At 29.2% G+C, this 23,534-nt stretch overlaps 1 protein-coding gene across 3 annotated transcripts in view; it reads left to right on the top strand.

Moving 5' to 3' along the window:
- Window positions 1–519: 519 nt before the first annotated feature.
- The window catches only part of LOC142318873 (putative fatty acyl-CoA reductase CG5065), a 46,859-nt gene continuing 23,844 nt past the window's right edge, over window positions 520–23,534 (top strand). The window contains exons 1-3 of one of the 3 annotated variants that reach the window (XM_075355460.1): window positions 520–878; window positions 1,056–1,220; window positions 9,362–11,744. In XM_075355460.1, the coding sequence (XP_075211575.1) occupies window positions 9,892–11,478 (1,587 nt within the window). In that variant the 5' untranslated portion in view covers window positions 520–878; window positions 1,056–1,220; window positions 9,362–9,891 and the 3' untranslated portion in view covers window positions 11,479–11,744. Of the gene's footprint in view, window positions 946–1,055; window positions 1,221–9,361; window positions 11,745–23,534 lie in introns of those variants that run through there. The other 2 variants (XM_075355458.1, XM_075355461.1) reach the window with 2 other exon arrangements.

The following is a 23,534-nucleotide window of genomic DNA, read 5'->3' as shown; positions in this document are numbered from 1 at the left end:
AAAAAGGTTTACATAGGAAGAATCTCGTCACATAGAAACGTCATACAGTGATGGCCGGGAGAGATGACCGCTCTCATCGACGTAAGCATTACGTGTGCTTCTGTCAGAAAAAAAGTAATTTTGGGCATAAGGCCAGATTTTTTTGCATATACCCTCAAATGTCAACGTACATTAGTTCATACAGACGACCAACTTAACAACATATTATAAAATAACAATACACACTGAAAAAGAACTGCTATATATACACTTATTTATAAATATAGTTGTAAATGAAATACCTAGATTTTCTTTTATAGTTAAGGTTCATAGGTTACATGGCATATCATATAGAGGCCTGCATTTTTTCAGTATAATTATTCTGCAAATTCCTAATCAGATATTATCAAAGATCCATTATTAAGTCAGCATAGAAATTGAAAATTAGTGTCTACATAAAAGTATTTATTTATTTGAGAAAAGGAAGGCGGTAGTATAACCTGATCCGGAATATCATAATTGATAGAATATTCACTCACTGAAAAGGACAGGCTATACCAGACTGGACTACAAGTTCCGGCTTATCTAAGAGTTTGAGTGTTCTTATATGCAGGTGACCAGGCTATAATAAAGTGTAAAGTAAACGTAGCTTTTACAATTATTTGTTGTGAGGGCGGAGAAAAAGTTTATTCGCACGATTACGGTTTTTTAAATCATCTGTCATCGATATCGGTAGACAATTTCGAATGACGCATTAAGTGGTTGATAACATTCTGATTGATTTTAAATATAAAAATTATATATTTTTTTATTAATTATGTCACATTTGACGTTTGTCATAAATTGAAATATTTTAATACTATTTTATTTGTTGTGCAACTAGGGTAAGGTTGGTAATGGTTAGTAAACAATATGGTATGTGATTACAGTCGTGATATTATGCTATTTTGTTAGCAGTCTTTGGAGGTACTATTTTTTTTAGAGATTGTTCATTATTTAGATATATCTTTATTTTACTATACTGTATTTTCAATTTTATCTAGAGGAAGGGACGATTAATATTTTATTATTTTCAGGTTCGATATCAGCTGTTTGATAGGTTATGTACGGCGACTTATGAACGTTTGATTCGAAAACTATATTGGTTACAAATTTATTTATTACAATAAAACAATAAGAGTAAGATCTTAGGCAGGGGTTAAAGATAATACGTAAAGATGTCTGAAAGGAAGGTGTTAAATGTAAGTAAAGATAAATTATTTAACTTTGTTTTGATTTGGTGTACTCATTGTTGTTTTTCGTTTAGTTTTATTTAGTATATTGTACCTAAAATAATTATTTTGTTTGTTTTGAAGTTAAGGTCTTCTGTTTATTTGGTATGACAAAATTAATTAACCATTTTGTTGAAATAAATTCATTTTTTCAGGTGTAGCGCACTGTTTAAAATGTGTCTTATCGTTGTGAATATTTTTCTAATTTTTAATGTCTGTGATAAAATTTGGTTTTGAACATGTTGTAGGGGAAAAAATGTAAAATTTGGTATTGTGTAAGATACAATACATGAAAATAGTTGATGCAGTATTTTATTTATTACTTTGAAATTGATGTTAGATTCAATTGGAACTGTATTAGGCCATCTGAGTTGTTAAAATTTCTGTAGAGAATTAAATAAAAATAGTGGTTTAAATACTCAAATGTTTTTTTAAAGACTGTACAATACTTTTGGTTATGATGGTATCATTTTTCATGTATTTTTGAATTTATTGTTTGTAAAAATGTAAACATAAAATGATAACACTACTTTATAGGTTGTTGTTTGCATAATTTATTTTAACAAATCAAATGTTAAGAACCTTTAATATTGTTGTCAAATATAGATATAGAATAAGATCACTTAGATGCTGTGATGATAAACATTGTGTAATGTAGAAGGCTTTATATATTACAACTTTGTATGTAAATTATGAGTTAAAAAATCACTTATGTATTTATTCTAAACAAAAAAAACTGAAACAAGTAAAACCAAAAACTTATCACCACAAAAAATGCTAAATTCATTATTTATTATAGTGATTTGAGATTAAATCAGGGAAAAAAGTAATTCATTTTCTACATTTGTGTGATTGTTTATATGGATGAGCGGAGGGTAACATATGGTGTTTGATAGCATTAGTATTAACTTAGGTTAAGAAATTTTTTTCTTTTGATATAATCAATGTTAAGTTTTTGTATGAACTTTTTTTACTATTTTTTTTTTTTATTTTCTAGCTTTCAAAAAATTTCCTAGCTTAGTTTTCTAAATGAAATTTTTATTTTTAAACCAATATGTATTTGTATGATTATAATATGTGCTCAGTAGACTCTTAAAGAAATATAAAGAAAATTTTGTATCTTTTTTTTTATTTTTAGAAAAACCATTATTGAAATAAGATAATATTTTGCTCAGTTTAATTTTTATTGTTCAATAACAAATGTATCTCTTTTCCATCATTATTTATTTTTGGTATCTTAAAAATAAAATTTATATCTTTTGAACTGAGCTCTGTGTCATTGAAGAATCTACTATTTCTATTGCCTTACGATATTACGGTAAGAATATGATGGGCTTATAGAGCACTTTCTGGATGACCACACAATATTGCTGAATGCCATTTTTCATTTCCACTAAATCGTTTGAAACTTAATAACAATTCAGTATAAACAGAATATCTATAATATATTTTTTAATGTGTGTGAAATACAATGAGAATTAAAAAAGTAGTTAAAATATGTTTTTTAAATTTTTTTATGTATTTTAAAATTATTAAGTTTCGGTAAGATTCACTCTCATCTTTTTAATAAATAAATGTATAATACTGTTTATCGTCAGAAGATTTGCCATTGAAGTATTTACTTCTATTTCTTCCTGTAGAATGTTGTCCTTTGTTTGATCTTGTGTGACATTAGAGGTAAAAATTTTAAAACTTATTCTTTTACAGAGTGTTATACAATTTCTTTCCAGTCATCTAAAACCTAATGTATGATTGCCATAACCTTTCCTTTTTGGCATTGTGGCAGAGCTTGATCATTATTGCTAAGTCGTACCTCATATTGTTACAAATGAATTTTTAAATAGCTTGTTTTAATATTAATGTTGTATGATTGTAATGGCCCAGTCTTGTTAGAATGATAGTAATTTCTATTACTCAGTTGTTTATGACAATTTTCTCTGATTTATACTAAATAATCTCCTGTTACCAGCATATTCTTTTTTTTTTTTTTTATAAGCCCATCAGATTCTAAATATACTTTAGCTATTCATTAATTAATTCATTCAAACCTTTCTTATTTTTTTTTTTGGCCAAATAATAATTCATATCTAACTTTCTTTGTTTGGGGGAAGTAAGAACCCCAGAATTTTTTGCTATGGTGTATTCAGTATGAAGGTAGTAATTTATGTCAATATATCTTATTTATGGCATATATCTGTTACTTGTAGTTCTTTTGTGTAGAAGTTCATTATGCATTCTTCTTTTCTCTTAGAATTTACTAAGTAATTAAGTGAAATGTCAAATAGCAGATGCTTCATCTTTTGTTACCAGTCTGTCCTGGGAGTATGCATTTTTTATAGATTAATCCTATGTTAATGCAGTGAGTTTTGTTTCATTACCTGATAGTATTGGTTGACTAATTTTTGGTCTTCTTTACAAATATTTGATAAATTCTTCAGCCAGCCTTTACTTAAATAAATGTCTTTTTCTCTTGCTAATTTTTTTAGCCTTAAATTAACCGACATATTTAATGGCTTCCCTCATTGTATATAGTTCTTTATTTCTTAGTTTTTAAAATAGCTGCATTTATTTTAGTATTTCTATTATTTATTGGGTTAGAAAAAGAATTTTTTTTTTACAATAAAATTTCAAAGTTACTAAGTGACTAGGTATTATTTTGCAGTGACCAGGTATCAGTTTTAGTCAATAGTAGTACTTAATACTGTAGTAATAGTACTTACTACTGTATTAAAATACAGTAGTATTTTAGTTAGGGTATCTTTTTTCAATATAATGTTTATGTTGTAATTTTTCTTAATTGTAGTTTTCATTATATTTAAATGAATGTGCAATTAAGATGATGGAATTAGAACAAAGTGTAGTAATACCTGCTGCATTTAGTTCATTGCAGTATAGTACAATTGCTGAAGGAAGAATACGGAAAAGGAAAGGAAAAAGTGGGTACTTACGTATTAACGCCACCGCAGCTACAGCTTTATTTAAAAACAAAGTAGTCAATCGGATTTTGGTGGAAAATGGGCCGAAACAGAATATAAATGGTTATTTATATTTATTTATTTTCTAAATATAATTTAACTAAACTTAACCTACGCTTGTTTCGCTCGCTAACCTTGACTAATTATTATTTAAATAATAAATAATTGTAATTACTGAATTTATTAAATAAATACTTAAAAAATTACGTGTTAATTAGTCAAGGTTAGCGAGCGAAGCAAGCGTAGGTTATGTTTGGTTAAATTATATTATAAAATAAATATTTGTTTATTTATGTTAAACTCTATATCGGCAAATTTTCCACCGAAATCCGATTGACTACTTTGTTTTTAAATAAAGCTGTAGCTGCGGTGGCGTTAATACGTAAGTACCAAAGTGTACACATCAAGGCATACTTCTTGCTATATGCATAAGATGGAACATTGTTATAGAGTTTTGTGTAATAGTAATTTTCTCCCTTCTGATAAATCTTCAAACATCTAATAACTGGTTAAAAACACAATTGAACTGAAAATTCCTTTAAATTGAACATTTATAAGATAATGTGTTAAGTTATTAAAGTTTTTCTTAAGATTAAGTTACTGTTTGTATGTAGTTTGAATGTTAGAAAAATACAAGAAGCATACTGTTAGCTAGTTTGTACTTGTGTATATCAAATGAACTGATTACTAACATGGTCCTGTAAAAAATTTGATCAAAAGGTTTTAGATCTGGTCATGTGGCATGTCATTTATTTATGCAAGCTTGTTATTTTTTTATTCCTTACAATAAAGACTTAATACAATTTATTCCTGACACTTATTTCTGTATGTTATTTTTACAGTGGTCATTGTTATAGTATATTTGAAGGAACAATAGTTTTAACATTTTATTTTGAACAGAAGTATATGTTGTAATGAAAGCTGCCAGAAGCAGTGGTTGTAAGTGTATCAATCAAACTTCCATTTTTAGTTGAATTGATTTGTCTGTCATGTTATTCTCAGAATTATTTAAATCCAAGAATTCTTAACTACTTAATTTTTACAGTAATAAGTTTTTCTTGAAAACATTTGTTTTTCTAAAATATTGGTACGTTCATATTTTAATATCTTCATTTGCTTGTATGTGATGTAAAAAAAAAAAACAAGCAGTTTTTGAAATTATTACTTGTTATTTCTTCTCTTGTTTAAAACTATTGAAATTGTTTTTGGATTTGTTCCTAACATGTAGCCTAAACTTATTTGTGGTTATTTGATTATCAGGATTTCAGTGTCATAGAAAATCCTTTTTGTCTTCAGTACTCATACCATTGATGTTAGTGTATATTAAAAATGTTAACTATTTATTTTGTGTTAAGTACAGTTGTGTCTGCCTGGAGATTTCTCATTTTACCATTTACAGTGTCAGGGTTGTCACAAGCCAGTTCTTCCATTTCTCTTTCTCTCTCAGCTCTTTGATTCTGCTTTCATATATTACTTTTTGTCTGCCTCATTGTTTTCCCCTTTTTGTTCTGATATCCATGAACTGTTTCTACCATTTCCATCCTTAGAACATAACTAAACCATTTCAGCTACTCTTCTCCAGTCCTCAAAACATTTTGTCCCAGCTGTTCTCAAATCCTTTAGCTCCTTATTCAGTCTCATTTCTGTAATTGTTACTCTGCTAGTAACAGCCAGCTCTCACTTCCATTTAACAGCACTGGGACTGAACTGAATGTTTAAAACCTGTTTTAGTTTCCACATTCAGCACTTTTAACCAACCAGTATTATTTATTTGGTAGTATATATTGTTGGGTTTCCCCATTCTATTAGTAATTTTTCTTCTTCTCATCCTCACCAAATACTTTACTAAGATAAATACAAGCTATTAACCAGTTCAAGTATTTCATCCTTAAATATGTATTAACAACAGTTCTCCTTTTTTCTAGAGATTTCAATGAAAATTTGATTAAAAAAAGAATTTGTAAAACAATGGTTTTACTAATTTTTAAAAAAAATTCAATTCCTTCCTTTCCAATTCATAGACTACTCCATTATGTAATCTTCTTCAGTATCTGCTTTCAATATTATTTCATCTGAAAACAATAGTCTGGTAGTATATGTATTGCATAGTGTAGTACCCAATTCTTGTTTTTTGTATCTATTATTTTGTATATCTATTCCATCACAGAGAACGTAGGGCTAAACGCATGCTCGAGATGTGTGTGTTTTAGGCCTCTTATTTAAAGGCCAAATGCTTTATCATTTAGCTCTATGGTTTCTTCTGCTGTTTCATATTTTGCACTCTTTGTTTGTGTATCAGGCTACCATATATATTTTTGGCAGCCATTGCTTCCCAAAAATACTTATTGAGCAAGATCAAACGTTATCTTTAAACCCAAAAATGCCAGATAGTTAATCTTTTTTATCAGTATTTTGTTGCAATATTGTTCTCAACAAATACAAATTGTCTTGTGTTGGCCTGTGTGGTTTGAACATGCTCTGCTCTTGCTACAGATTCTCTTAAACTATTCCTCTTACTCTCGCCTCCAAGATTCTATGTAGAATTTTAAGTGCAGTTACAGGTTATAGTACAGTTACAAACTTATGGAATGTATTCAACCATTTGAAGAATATTTTCAACTTAAGCTTCATGATCAGGTAGATTGTGAGACTAGGAAGAATATTACTCTCTCGCCATATTATTAAAAATGTAATTATACATTTTTATCAGAAACTCCATGCCTATCATATACAGGTTAGTATTCTGCCAATGCTTTAGCATTTTCAGTAAAAAAAAAACCATGTATGGATTTTTTATACATGGATTATGTTTATGGATTACTTTCATATCTCTGAAAAGGTGAAAGTGAGGTTTTTTTTTAAAACACAACTGAAACAGAAATGTAGTTCTTATAAACACAAATTTAAGTTTTAAACATGATTAAATATATTTGAACCAAAATTATAAAAAAAATTCAGTTCAGACAACTTGTGTATTCATAACTTCAGTAAACAAAGGATTGCATTCAAATAAGATTCAGTATTTCAACATATTGAAACAAAATGCTGATATTAGAGTCAGTGATGTCAACATGATGTTGGTCAAAGTAATAAAGATTAAATGAAACTATTTTATCATTACCTGTTTTTTTTGTTAATAAAACAAAATCTATATTAAATTAAAAGCTGATTTTTCTCTAGTAATTTATCTTTTGTTTTGTTTTAATTAAAGTTAAATTTCTGAGACTTGTTTGTTTACTGACTATGGTGGAGCGGTAGCATCTCGACCTTTCATTTGGAGGTCCAGCGTTTGAATCCTGGCCAGGCATTGGCATTTTTCATATGCTATACAAAATGGAAATTTTGTATGTCCATGCACAAGCTTAGAAATTATTTGGTGAATTAATTATTCAAAAATAAATGTATATATTCATATATAAATTTAATAAGTTCAATTTGTAATAAATTTAAAAAAGCATGTTTTCTGACTTCAAATTTTTGGGCTTTATGAAAGTTTTCTTGAAAACTACTAGAGAAATACAATTCTGAGACTTGCTTTATTCTACTTTTGAGATAAATAACAAATTCATTAAATTTGGCTCTCAAGAATTTCAATACAGCTTCATTTTACTCTTGGAGCAGAAATCAAGACAAAATATTTTGGTAGTCGTAATTTGAAAACGAACAAACCATTTCCAGATCTATGAGGGACGTTCATTAATTAATGAGACCTACATTACTTTTTAACATAGTCTCCAGCAACATTTAGACATTTGTCCTACCATTCTGTGAGCTTTCTAATTCTTGCAGTGTAGAATACCATGCTATTTGAACCATTCGTGTACTACTTTTTTTGACCGTTTTGTTGTCTACGAACTTCTTGATATATAAAAAGTCTTTGAGCGGGCCGATCAAATGAAAATCAGATGGGGCGAGGTCTGGGCTGTGAGGAGGATGTGGCAACACATCCCAGCCCAATTTCTCCTGTTCTCTGAGTGATGTGGGGATATGCGTTGTCATGCAAAGGAATCATAGCTTTTGAGAGAGTGCCCTGATGTTTTTACCTTATCGCAGGTTTCACTTTCTGTTGGAGCATGTTAGTATAGTACTCACTGTTATTCTGTATACTATTATGTAGTCACTAAAAATTGAATCTTATGAGTCCCAGAAGACCCATCGACATCACTTTACTAGCTGATGCGTAAGTTTTGAATATTTTTGTGGTGGGCGAATCCAATTGTTTTCACACAAGACTTTGCTGTTTGGTGTATCCATGTTTTATAACATGTTACTGTATGATCTAGAAAGTAACCTTCTGATTCAAACTGTTATTGAACTCAGAACAAATGCAAATCAGTGTCTTTATAGGCTTTAGTTAACTGTCTTAGAACCCATCTTGAACATGTTTTTGTGGTAATTCAGCATGATATGAATGATTGGAAGCTTAGTTCCAACATTAATATTACACAAACTAGCAGTTGGGAAATTTATCAAAATTTCCCAATTGCTAGTTTGTGTAATATTAATTACACACCTGTCTGCGAATAACATCATTTATACAATTTTGCAGTGGAAGTCAAAACTTCCACACTGCAAAAGTTTCATTGTCATTGAATGAACCATTTTTGTTTACATCAAATTGTCTCATTAATTATTGAATGTCCCTTTTATGTTTATATGACTGGTTTTTTTTTCTTTACCTCCAAATTCACCTGCAATAGTGTTATTTCTTACTGTAACACTCTTATAGGTGTAAAATGTATTATGTATATAGGCATATATTAATTAATTCAATGAGCTTATTTATTAGAACTTTAATCTTTTTCTAACTTATTTTTTACTCAAAGAACAAAATTAACTACGTACAAGGATCTTTTCTTCTTTCCTGTTATATTGTTTTTGAAATGGAATGTTGGAAATTGATGTCTTAAGTGAATTAAAAGCAGTTGTAATGAACTATCTACTTGTCTTGACAGTAGTAGTAATTGGTGTTAAGTACCATATTCAGAAAATATTACGTGCAACATTTTTCCAACTTTGTTGCAGTTTCTTGCCTGGTTTCATAGTTTTTATTTCAATTCCATTGTAATATTATAAAATATATATATATTTTTGTGTTAATAAAAATTTTATTATGAAATGTTTCTTTTTGTCCAGCATTTGACCAAGAGACTTCGATACTTGGATTATGTTTTTGGAAATCTAATACTGGTCTGATATTTATGTGATTTACTGTTTAATATACTTTTCACTGATTTTCTCATTAAGTCTCTGATCATATTTAATTATATCATTGATGACAGTACATTGTACATAATTATTTACATCACAATCTGTTGGTGATTGAAGGAAACATAAGTAGACTTTTATAAACTTGTTTAACGTTGGTGAAATCTGTGTAGCCAGTCTTATTGTGTTACTAATTTTCAGCTAAACTCTGTTTAGTTTCATTTTATGATAAATTAATTGTTTACATGATATAAGGATTTTATTTTATCGATTGTTTTTTGCATATATTATTAATTTTACTTGACATTTGTTACTGTTAAATCAATTCTTATTAAATAGAACCAGTTTTATGTTCTTTGAAATACTTATATTGAAGCTTTTAATCTTATTAACCATATCTGTGATAATTTATTAATATTTGCTAATTTATCATTATTTACTTAACTTGAATTTTGAAAATGTTTTCAAGTGTATTACCAAGAGAATATAACAATTATACATCAGTATCAGAGTTTTATAAAAATCGATGTATATTTATAACTGGTGGGACTGGATTTATGGGTAAAGTTTTAGTTTATAAGTTACTCAAGTCTTGTCCTGGTATAAAATATGTGTTTTTGTTAATGAGACCTAAACGAGGTGAAAGTGTAGATGCACGATTATCTAAACTGACAAACAGAACTTTCTTCAGTAAGTTAAAAACTAATGATCCTCTAGTACTAAATAAAATTATTCCAATAAGTGGAGATGTTTCACAACCTAAGCTTGGAATAAGTATTGATGATCAAAAAGTTCTGTATGAAACTGTGTCTGTTGTTTTTCACTTAGCTGCAACTGTCAAATTTGATGAAACATTAAAAGATTCTGTTTCAATAAATGTTCTTGGAACGCAGCGTCTTATTGAATTGTGCCATAGTATGACGCATTTAGTTGCTCTAATACATGTGTCGACTGCTTTTTCTAATTGTGACAGAGGTGAAGTTACTGAAGTAATTTATCCACCGCCTTTCAAACCTGAGCAGATTATACAGTGTGTTGATTGTATGGAAGATAATTTATTAAAAGTTATCACTCCAAAACTTTTGGGGAAACATCCAAACACTTATACATTTACAAAAGCTTTGGCTGAACATATAATCTTAACTGAACATGGCAAGTTACCGACTGCTATTGTACGTCCTTCAGTTGTCTTATCATCATTGATTGAGCCTTCTCCAGGTTGGGTCGATAACTGGAATGGACCGAATAAAATAATTGCTGTCTTTGGTCGTGGATGTCTAAGATCAGTTCTTGTTCATAAAGAAAAAAGAGTTGATTTGATACCTGTTGATGTAGTTGTAAATTTATTAATATGTGCCGCATGGCAAACTGCCCTTTCTAAACCGGATGAAGTGATCGTTTACAATTGCTGTTCGGGACAGTTGAATCCTATATCTTGGGGAAATTTCATTCAACTGTCAATTGAAGCTATGCTTAAATTCCCAACTACACAACTGCTACTAAAACCTAAGGTTTCATGTTACAATAATCGATATGCAAGCTATATTTCTGATATCATTTTACATATAATACCAGCAATAACTTGTGATTTTGTTTTGTTTATGATCGGTAAAAAACCATGCTACTATGAAATGCATAGAAAATTAAGCGAAGAATTATCAAAATTACAGTATTTTGGTCTGAATGAATGGCTGTTTTTAGATTATAATGTTCAAATGCTGAATCGTTTGCTTCATCCATTAGATAGAAAGGAATTTTTCTTTGATGTAACACAAATAGATTGGCAGCATTTTATTGAAGGATATGTTTATGGCATTAGGAAATATATACTTAAAGAACAAGAAAGTACATTATGTTATGCAAGATCACGACAGACTAGATTGTTGTGGTTTGAAAGAATTTTTAAATTGTTAACAGCTGTTATGGTGTTGTCATTGTCTTTATCAGTATGGTTAAAGAAGGTATCTCAGCATCGTTATATTATTTTTAATTTAATCCTACGATTTTTACGTTTTATTAGAGAATGTTATGAAATATTTGCTTAAATGTCATTATTTATCAATCATTTTTATGGAACTGTATGTTTTTTCTGTTTCTTATTAAAAATTATATAATTATATATTTATTTTTATATTTTTCATTGTAGATATGTATTTGATGATTGGCAGAAGTTGTTTATTGGTGTTTGTTTTATTCTATTATTAATATTTATTTTATTATTGCAATTGTTTCTCTGATGTAATTTATTTTGTAATGAGTAAATAATATTGTTATGTAAATTTTTTTAAATTAAATAAGTGAATATTGGTGAAATGAATTGTCAGTTATTATTATTATTATTGCGTTTTAAATGTTTATAAAACATTTATAAATTTATATGTTTAACGTATCATTAAGTATTGTAATAGATTAATGTGACTGTGTTATTGGATTATCAAACATGCTCTTGTCATCCAACCCTTTTTTTTTACCTGTTTTTATGTGTGATTGTTAACTGGATATCTCTCTCTATCTTTGAAGAGCTTATCTGTTGCTTGGTGTGTTTGTTGCTGCTACTTATTTGTTTGTGCTTAAGCAATACTAATGTTCAACACAAACTGATTAAGAATTAAAACAAACATAGAGTTTACATTTATGTTCTTAAAAATATGCTTATTTTTAACTGTTATTAGAGCTAAGACAAGGAGAAATTGGTAAAAACAAAGTCTAAGTTGAAAGGTAAAATTGTTGACAAAGTGTTGGCTTAAACAGAAAAAGGTATTGCTACAGTCTTGTTCGTATGACTGTTTTGTAGGTTTCTTTTTAGTCACTGTCCCTGTTTTTAAATTATCTTTCTTTCTGAATATCTTGTACTTTCATTTAGTTTAGCGTAGATGGTTGGAATTGGCTATAGAATAAACAAGAAATCATCAGTTTGCCATTCTTTAGCCTTTTAAGTATTGCTGAAGTATAATGTTATACTTGAAATAACAGATGCAGCTGTCTATGGCCCTTTAAAAAGTGGCTGCATTAGGTATATTATCTTACTGTTATCTGTGATAACAGTATGTGTTAGAATTCGTATTTATCAAAAACATTTTTTTATATTTTTTTTAAAGCCAATTTTAAGACTCATATTCCTCTATACTATTATACAAATATAAATAAATAACTTGATCCACCAAGCACAGAATAAAATTAAATTAGGTAGGATGACACTTTCCTTATATCATTATATATACAAAAGAGTACTTTCACGATTTTCTCGCATCTTCAGTTGATCCATTCTTTTAATTGTTCATATAAAATGACATATTAAAAATACACAAACATTAACAAAATAAAATATTGATAAATACAATAAAACAAAACTTATTAAAACTTTGTATATAAACTTTGAAATCAATTCAAATCAAAATGGAATTAAAATTAATTTTTTTTTCCTTTTAAATTTAAAATTGAACATTTAAAATCAAAATTAAAAGTGTAAGTTAAAAATCCCATATATAAAAATATGTCATCAAATAATAAAAATATTAATTAAAAGTTAAAATTGATAAATATGTTAAAAAAAGAATGAATATGTGTGTGTGATTTGGCTAGCCAATATTATATTACCGTGTAGGATTTTAAATAGATTAAACTAAAAATTAACAATGAATTTTTAGTTTAATCTATTTAACAATTAAAAGATTGGATCAACTGAAGATGCGAGAAAATTGTGACAGTACTCTAGTGTATATATTATGATATAAGGTAAGTATCATCATCCTACCTAATTTAATTTTATTCTGTACTTGGTGGATCAAGTTATTTAGTTGTGTATCATATATCTGTTGATAAGTTTGGTATACAGTCCAAACTGCTATTTTATTCTATTTATCTTTAAACAGTTACAATCACATAAAAGTATACTGCTTACAAGACTCCAATTCATTAATTTCAGTTAATATTAACACATGTGGTGCTTCACATAAATATTGTATTTTCCATCTGCCACCTTTGTAAAAAAATTGTAGGTGTTTTTTTTTTTTTTTTGAGTACCTATTTGACATAAGAGAAATTATTTGAGTTGGCAGAAGTTATAAAAACATATTTATTGAAGGCGTTAAATACCAGTTTCATGTTGAAAAATTGTTGACAGTTTTGTAAATTAACAGAAAAAGTTTGATTTAGCATTAACAAGAAATTTCAAAATGAAGAATTCTGAGCACGGTTCCCAGAGTTATGAACATCTTTTGACAAATCAAAATGTATCTTATCGTTTGTGTATTACTAATGTTTTTTTTTTTAAATTTAGATGTAATAATATAAATTTCAGTTGCTTATGTGATAAAATACTACGGTGAAGGACACAATTACAGATTAGTAATCATTGAAAATCTCAGAACTCTGCATTTATTTATTATTATTATATTTTTTAAAATGTATTTTTGTTATTCAAAATCTGTTTTATTTTCAACCAACTGAGTATAATTGAAAGAACATTATGACTGAGTTCGTGTATTCCTACAGATTCATTATTTTTTGAAGAACAATTGAGTTTTTATTTTGTGGTGGCATTTAACATGTAAGTTATTTTTGTAATTAAGTACATGTTAAAATTTAATGCTTTTCATTTTAGTCTTTACTGCATTTCATTTGTATTGTGCTTATTTTGAAGTATTTAATAGTTTAGAAACAGTGAAAGCTTTTTAATTGTGTTTTAAATATCTGGATACTAGAAGTAATGATCTAATCAAGTTATAAAGTTAATAATAAAGTAATTATTCTGTTTAAAATGCATTAAAGGCAGGTTACTGGGTCAAAAGTGCACTTTACCTATATATATTTCAACTTATCTGGGTGGCTGAAAATTAACTTACACCACCCTACAACATTTTTTATAATTGAGATAACTGGATGTAGTTATCCTTTGTACGGAGGGGGTACTTCAGTGAAAGTGTATTTCACTGTAGAATTTTTTTTTTGTTGTTTGTGGGCGAAAAACGCCTGGGCGTTATCATCGCCCAGTTATTATTGAAGTAGTTATTACTGAAGGGTAAAATAACTTCAAAATAATAAACAACACAGGATGTAAACTCAATACTAACCATACAATAAAAATTTACTAAAACAAGACAAGAAGGGAAAACAAAACCCAAAACTAATACCACAGACAAAGTTGATATAATATTAAAGCTAAAATAATAGAATAAAGAAAGTATAAAAACTTACCCAACTATGATGGCTTGTGCAAAAATCCCCTCCTCGGATAGTAAAATTAAACACATAGAACTAAAAATCAAATCGAAAATAAAGGTTAAAATTATTAAAAAAACTCTCCTTACAGAAAAACATATATGAGTATATTAAATCCTTGGAAGTAACCCAGTAGGCCAAACATATAAGTCTGTTCATCGAAAACAAAAGCACAGCCAACGTTACTGTAATGTTTTGACCCATCAGTGTATACCACCACATCTTGGTTCGACTTGGTGAGGAGAAACTGAAACATCTTCTGGAAAACAATAGGAGGCGTTGATCTTTTATCATACCTTGTAAGATCAAACTTAAAATCTACATGGTTTATTTTCCATGGGGGATTCGATCACGGACATGATGGAAGTAACGGGGGAGTGCCAACATTCATACGCCGCAGCAAACGTCGTGCACGGACACCCACAGGCGCAGTACAACGTGGATGGTCCTCATATTTCCTCAAATTAGGATCCCTATGAACTGTTTGAATTTTGACTGGCAGGGGTAGGTGGGGGGCAACTCAAAAATCTCAAATGGGACCAATGATCATTTGATATATCATTTTAAAGAGCTTGATGGGATGAGAAAAATGATACAATTAAAACTAAATTCTGATTGTCCAAGCCAAAATGGCAACCAACAGTGTGTTTGTTTCAGATAGCTAGAATTACAGTTGTATGATGCTCCCCTTTAATTTTTTTGTTATTTGAGTTATCCCGATTCTTTCTTTACAAGTCTTCTTCAGTATGAGAAGCTAACTCAATAAGCCCCAATCTAGAATATTTGGCCTTCAGAAGGGCAGGAGCAGGTAGCTGAGTGGAGGGGGGGTGACTTAAAAATGTTAAATGGGACATTGATCATGTGATTGTTTTAAATGTCTTTGCAAGACAAACGATATGGTATCAAAAAAATTAAATTCTGATTATTTGAACTAAAATGGCGACCACAATTATCATTTAATTAAATATTGAAAAAATTAATTATTAAAATTTTTCATATACTTTATAATTTTATTTACAATTTTGTTTAATTTAGGTATATATCAGTTTGCTATTAAATTACTTTTTCATCTTTAATTAATTTTATCTTTTATTTAAAAAGTCTTAATATTGTGTCAATTAAAAATCTCTCTAATATTATTTCAGTTAAAAATTGTTATTGCTTCTCATCTCGTAGTAAATGTTCAAACTACCCACCCTGTTCCTCCATGAAGTAATTCAGATGCTGCTCTAAAGGCTTCTCGTACATTGTGAAAAGTTTCTGGTGAATCTTCCTACATTTTATCTCCAAGGGACCTGGCTGGCCATTCAGTACTACCACGACCTATTCAACAATTTGGAAACTGGTGGTTCAATGCACTTTTCACATTGTAAGTGTAGTGCATGGGAATAGGAGCACCATGGGGAATTGGTAAACACATCTTCTTACATGAATAAAGCTTGTCCGTTTAGTATACGAGCTAACTCAATTAAATTGTTAAGAGCTAGAATTATCTGCTCATTTCGCAAAGAATACTACATGTCACTATCTAAGTTACCATTAATGACAGATGGACCAAGAAATGTCACCTATTCTTCCAGTCTATACATTCAGTCACTCTGGTTGCTGGATATGACTTTCATGGTACCAGTGAAGGTATTCTTGGGACCAGTACCATCTATTATGTCTGTTAACAGCCCATATAAAATAAATGAGGCTTCATCAGCGAACAATATGTTGAAGTAAAAAGTAGTTCTTGGTGTTAATCTCTGTGCCAAAGTTTCACTGAATTCAAACCTATTAAAATCATCTTCAATTAGTTCTTATACTAATTGAATCTTGTCTGGTTAGTAATTGAGATTTCTGCTAATATTATTCCTTCAATAACTTCATCTGTACTGGATCGGCCAGGTTTTTATCATCTAAAACACTACCAGTGTGTTGAAATGTTTCTATTAAATTTGTGACTGCGATCCTGGAAATTATATGATTAGGATAGGATGCTGTGCATTAAATGTTTTAGCTGTTCCTTTGTATGTTTTTATTTCTCCTAATAAAAATTCCATTTTTACTCTTTCTAGAATTGATAAACCATTGTTTTGTATTAAGTTAAAAAAAACTGGTTTCTAACTCAGGTTAATCTATTTTAATGTAAATTATTATTTTTTTAAATTTTGATTTCTTATTTTTATTTTTGACCTTTGTAATTTAAACTGTTGTAAGCTTACTAATAATGAAACACAAAATTTCATACAAAAGTAAAAACTTCATCCAGTTACACTTCAACATCTGTAAGCTAACTGTCAGAAAATCAACAATGAGTAACTTGAAAAATGTAAGTTACTTTATGTTGATCAGCTGTTACATTGCCAACTTATGACATAAGATTACTTTCTTAAAATTTTCTTGTGAAATAAAATTTTAATGTTAAAAAATGAATAAATTTATTACTTAATTATTACTTAATTATTTTGAAAGTCAAGATTAAGTTTAATTAAAAGTATATGAGAAATTTTAATAATTCTTTTTCAATTTCTATTAGTAATGATATTTGTGGGTTTTTCATATCATTTTGCTTGTCTTACAAAGACCTTTAATTTAAAACAAGTTATCACATGACCACATGTCCCATTTAAAATTTTTGAGCTCCCCTCCCACCCGAAGGTCTAATACTCTAAATTGGGCCTTACTGAGTTTGCCTCTCTTATCAGAGATGATTTACAAAGAGAGAATTGAAATAGCTCCAATAATAAAAATAATTAAAAGGGAGAATACAATCTGAAACAAACACATTGTTAGCCACCATTTTGGCTTGGGCTATCAGAATTTAGTTTTAATTGCACCATTTTTATTGTCTCATTGAGCTCTTTAAAATGATATATCAAATGACCATTAATTCCATTTGAAAGTTTTGAGTTGCCCCCCACATCCCTCATCCAGTTATCTCAATTATAAAAAAGTTACAGAGCGGTGTAAGTTACTTTTCAGCAACCTGGTGTATACGGAGTGAGCAATTTAAAACCAAACCACATTTATGAATGAAATGATAAAATAAAAACTTAAATGAAATTTTTTATTTATAGTATTAAAAGTTTACTTTAGTATCAACTGAATTTTTACAAAAAAACTTTTGAAATGAATGTCCCTGTACAGTGGTGCACTTCAGTGTTTGATCATATTGAGTCATCTTTTGCAAAAGTGAGTACTGTCGATTTCTTGTGTATTTAAAATAGACTCAAAGGAAAAATTTCAGACCATCACTCTCTACTAACTGTTTGTTTTTCTGTAAAAGTCACATGAACCTATGCTGAGTTGATTGATATTTGTTAAATTGCTCCATCTTGTTGGAAGCAGCTGTATTCTTTTTCATAATGTAACAGAGTGTAGAGTTCTTAAAAAGCGGTAGAGTACACTTCTACACTGACAGACCAGTGAAAAAATGTTGGCCCCACTGTATGATTACCAGAAACAGCGCACCATACACCAATTTTTCTCATTGAGAAGTGAATGGATGCTGAAATATCTGGTCAGGATTTTCAGTAATCCAATACACCTGGTGTTATCGAATTAACATGATCAGATAAATGTAACCAGTTTCATCTGACATAAAGTCTCAGATTTGTTTGTCGTTGAGAAGCCAATTGTAATAATAATTAAGACTGTGCTGTTGGCCTGTTCTCAAGTTGAGAACCTTATCATGCAAAAGATAAGGTTTCAAATTTAAATCACGAAAAATCTTATATGGCAAGATTTGTATTTTACTCTACTTTGTTGTGATTACAGTTTTTTTGAACTGGCAAAAATTCTTCTTTGAATATTGGCTAAGGCCTCTGGAAACCTAATGGAAGGTTGCCTATTTCGTTTTGCATTTGAAACTGATCCCACTTTATACCATTTTTTAACCAAATTATATATGTGTTACTCTTAGCTGGGATACTGGCATTTGGAAATTTTTTTGCGAATGTTTGATGCATTCCTTCAAAAGATCCAGAATGTCATCAACTTTCATTACAGCAACCGTCTCTAAAATCAAATTAAGTATTTTATAAAAACACAGCTCTAAAGAATGAAACTACACTTCACTGAAGCTAAGCAGATTACAACTGATGACAGTAGATGAGAGTAGTAGTATACACTACCAATAGAGTAGTAACATACATACTGGTATTTAGTAATAGTAGTGACAGAAGCAGTGTTAAAGGTGTGATTAAATAAATGCATTTTGAGGAGGCTTTGTTTGGTTTTAAGTTGCTCACACAATATTATTAATAATAAATATATTATTATTACAGCTGACACTCAAAAGAATTTCTGAACCTATGTTTATATGAACTTTCTTCTATATTTTCACCATTAGAACATTGTAAAAGTTTGTTACATTTTTTGTGAATAATTATTTATACTGATCTCAGTGGCAGAAAGGTAGCATCTCTGAATTTCACTTGGAGGTTCTAGGTTTTTGTCCTGATTCGGCATGGCATTTTTTATGTACTACAAAATTATCATGTATTAGTAACTGTTGTTGGGTGGTTCATCTGTTCCTGTGTAAAAAAAAATATATATTATACAAGGTGTGAAATATATTCTGAAGAAAGCATTCAAATTTAAGAAAAATATTCAATGAATGAAAGTAAAATAAAGAAGTTCATATAAATGTCATTTCTGTTTTATTATATCTTCTGTGGTATTTTGGGTTTTATAAATATATGTTTATATATCTCAAGAACAGATTTTGGGATATCCGTTTTATTGGAAAGGATTTTAACTAGCATTCTCTAACAAAATAAAGAAAAAAAGTTTTCATTTTCAAATTTCAAAATTTCTCTGCCTTTTAAATTTTTTAATCATTTTTTTATGTCGGTGATTCTCAGTCTGTAAAATTACTTTGTGTTTTTATATGAAATGTTAGGTATTTTATTTCCCATCCTCATTAGTTGTGAACTATTTCATAACTGCGTGTCATGGGAAATTATGAATAATTTTATGGGAAAATGCTTAGCCTGAGTATAAATTTTGAAGAAATATTTTTAATTTTTCTTTAAATTTTCTAGGATAAAAATTAGTTATTAAAGCAGGTACCAACACAGCTGCTTTTTCTTTTTGTAAAAACAGCTTGATTGTTAATTTAAATTATTTAACAAATTGAGTCGTTTTTAAATATTTACAATTAAGTTCAACCGTATTTATTACTTTCTTCATTTCATTACACTTTATTGCTGAGTGAAAGATTATCTTGATTTTGTGCACAATTTTTTCTAGTGTTTTAAAATGGTTGAAATATTAGTAAAGAAGAATATCTATTTGTACATAATAATGGGTGATTCAAAAAGGACCTCACATCTTTAAAAGAGTATAAAAATTTATTGAGATAACTTACAGATTCAATTGAGGTCTCATCTCATAGAAAAAACACATAAAGTTTATCACCCAACATTCACTTTGGTTCAATATGACTTCTATTTGTAATGTGACATACATCCTACCTGAAGTCAATTTCATTCCTGACTGTAGCCAGCAAGTTAGTTTAAGCAGACAAAGGTGGTACATAAACCTGATTTTTAATAAAACCCCACAAATTTTTTTTGTGGGGTCAAATCTGGGTAGCAAGATGGCCATGCAATTGGTCCTTCAAGGTTGTAGTTATTTGTTGGCTTAGGGCACAAAAACCATTGATTTTAGGGCTATCACAAATGTGCTGTAAAGTTTCATGAGGGTTCAGTGGTGAACACTGATGTGAAACATTGATTCATCATCAAAAATTACATTGTCTAAAAATGTATTGTTGCCTGGAATTCCATCCATCATTTCCACACAAAACTGTAGCTGAGCAAATTTGTTATTATCTGTAATGCTTTGAAACACAGTTTGTCTGTATGGCTTCAAATGTAATTGTTTACATAATACTTGCCAAACAGTCGTTTGTGGAATATGAATCTGATTTGACGCCACGAGTTGATTTCTTTGGACTACGTGAACAGTTTTCTGCAAGTTGTTCCATAGCAGCTTCAGGGACCAGATAATTAATTTTGTGGGTATCCAGATAATTTTGTTTGTACAACAGAACAACCTGTCTCAACAAATGTTTGTACGCCTATTAGGAGGCTCCGTACCATACTCTCTATAAAAAATATTTTGAACTGCAGTTGCTAAGTGCAAATCATGAAACCAAAAGACACAGTGAGCACGTTCTACACCATTAAATGCATCTGTTTTTAACATTGGTGATAGCAGTAGTGACTGAATTCAGTACTATGAACTATGCAAGACAAAACTTCATGTGTTTTGCTGTGAAATGAGACCTCAACCAAATCTGTAAGTTATATAAATAAATCTTACATGCTTTTAAAGTTGTGAAGTCCTTTTTGAATCGCCCAGTCTTAATGTATTGTTATTGTAGTGAATATACAAATTGAATCAATGTTATTTCCCATGAGAGGTGTGCAAAAAAAAGAAATGGCTTCAAAGTGCTTTTAGGGTTTTGAGAGAATATATTTCCCAAATGCTTCTACAGAAAGAGAGGAAATTTCTAGCACACATGATGTTTCAATTGAGAGTAGCACAGCCTTTAGAGTTAAAAGAATAGCAAGAGAAGTTGTTGAATTGTGAGTAATTGTACAATTGCTAAAATTGTGAGTTTTTAAAGGATATTGTACAATAATGTTTTGCATCCTTACCATTTGAAAAAAATCCAAAATCAAAGTTTCAAGATCTTGATCATCCTGTATTATTCTACCTTTAGTTTCCCATGGTAGTACAGTAGTATTTCATGCAGTGTGTAAATGCCTGAGATGTTTTTGAATACCAGTAGATTAGAAGAGGAGGTGATCTATAAACTGGGCAACTTGGTCACTCCACCTATTCCTTTGAAGGTATTTGATGGACAAGAGTATCAGAACAGATGTACAGAAATATGAGTAAAGGGAAAGGATAGATGCAGATCTCAACTTTAAATATTTTAAGAAGGAACTGGATAGAATTTATTTGGCAGGGATCTAAGTAAACGTGTAGCATATATCGAGGCCAATTGTAGCCATTTTGGGAATGGCATTTTTATTGAAGTAAGTTATTAGACAATAGATTTCTTGATTATTCTACTACATGCTTCTTATTACATAAATGTCAGGTGTAAAGGATCCTAGGGTAATAAGTTGTTTGAAACAACTTGGTCATTCAGTTGTTTGAAATCCTATTACAAATGAAGTGTGAATTTTTTTGGAATATTAAACATTTCATCTTAAAACTGTTCAATGATATTGAGAAATTAATGATTTAAAAATGACTTTCATTTTGAAATTGAAAAAATTTAAGCACACCATTATTTTTTGTTCTACATCAGTCTATTGTCAATTTATAGATTTCTATTAAAAAAAAAAAAAAAAAAAAAAAAAAAAAAAAAAAAAAAAGCAAAATACAGGTAGTGTAGTGAAGTAAGTTAAGACAACCTTATTTTCTATATTTTCATACTTTGAAAAAGTTTTCAAAGATTGAGCACTTCCTTACTGAACTTCTCTGTATTTAATTTCTTAAGGCACAAACTGTATTATTTGTTTTAAAAAAAAGGTTTAGGAGTTATTATGAAAATGGAACGTCTGTAGTGTTTCTTTTTATATCTTAGCCCATGAATTTCAGTTTGAAGATTACAATTCAGTGGATTGGTTATAAATTAGGTTGAAATCTGTTTATTTATATACATTTAAATATAAGATAATTTGCTTTGTTATTTATTGTGAGTGTGAATGTGAAAAAATATTTATATATATTGTGTATTATGCTTTACAATTTTTTCACCTGTATATTACGTAGAATGTACTATATTTCAGATTGTAATTTACATCCTGAAATGTGTACTCTAGTTATTTGGGGTAGTGTACTATCATTTTTAGTTAACATTATTCTAAAGTTACTGTAAATCGGCCATTCAAGATATCAAACTTTTTCATCACCTGCCTTTGCTTGTATGTCCTGTGTTGAATTTGGAATTTTTTTCAATCTTTATTATTTCTTGATTGGTTACTAAATTTCCTCAAATTATCGGTACTGTATAAATTGAAATTGAAGTGTTTGTGTGTTTGGTGCCTTTCTGGGGCAATTTGTGTGGCAGCATTGATTGTCTAGTATTGATCTGTGAAAGAAATAAACCTGATTGGTTTCAGATTCTAGATGTTTTTAATGTTTTGACTGAATGTCAGAGTTGATAAGTTGAAACTTATCATTTTATGATTACTTCTTAAATCTCTTCTTAACAATAAAATAAGTTATTCTGTTTTATTGTTCTTGTAAAAAAAAATTATTTTATCTATTAACTCGATTTAGTTAGAATGAAATGAAATATAACATGCATTATTTATAAAAGTATGGCAAAATTAATTTGGAATTATCCTTTTGTGTTGTATACAGCATTGTATTGTTTACAGCAACTATGTAGTGTGCCACAATTACGGTAAAAAATAACTGAGAGTAAATAAAACATTTAGTGAGGAAGGTTATTCTAGGAGGTCAGTTGAAACTCTGTACACTTTGCATTTGAAAAGAGTTACTTGATTTTTATTTATAAATAGATATTTTAACAAACCAATTTGATCGTTAATTTTTGCGTAGAGGCAGCTGCAATGTTTATCTATTATCTTTTCTAATTAAAAAATCCAAATTATTTAATTAGAAAAAAATATTTTTTTAATGGAATTGAGCGTTGTGTTAATAAGCCATCAATAACCTTTCTTTTTCTACTTAGCCTTTGGAACCACTGTTAGGTATATTACTTGAGCGGATGAATGAGGATGATATGTATGAATGAAAATGAAGTGTAGTCTTGCACAGTCTCAGGTTGACACATTCTTGAGATGTGTGGTTAATTAAAACCCAACCACCAAAGAACATCGGTATCCATGATCTAATATTCAAA

This window comes from Lycorma delicatula, chromosome 2 (genome assembly GCF_047948215.1).
Source record: "Lycorma delicatula isolate Av1 chromosome 2, ASM4794821v1, whole genome shotgun sequence".
NCBI classification, from domain to species: Eukaryota; Metazoa; Arthropoda; class Insecta; order Hemiptera; family Fulgoridae; genus Lycorma; species Lycorma delicatula.
Note: the sequence above shows the minus strand (reverse complement) of the source record. Positions and strands in the feature narration are given on the sequence as shown.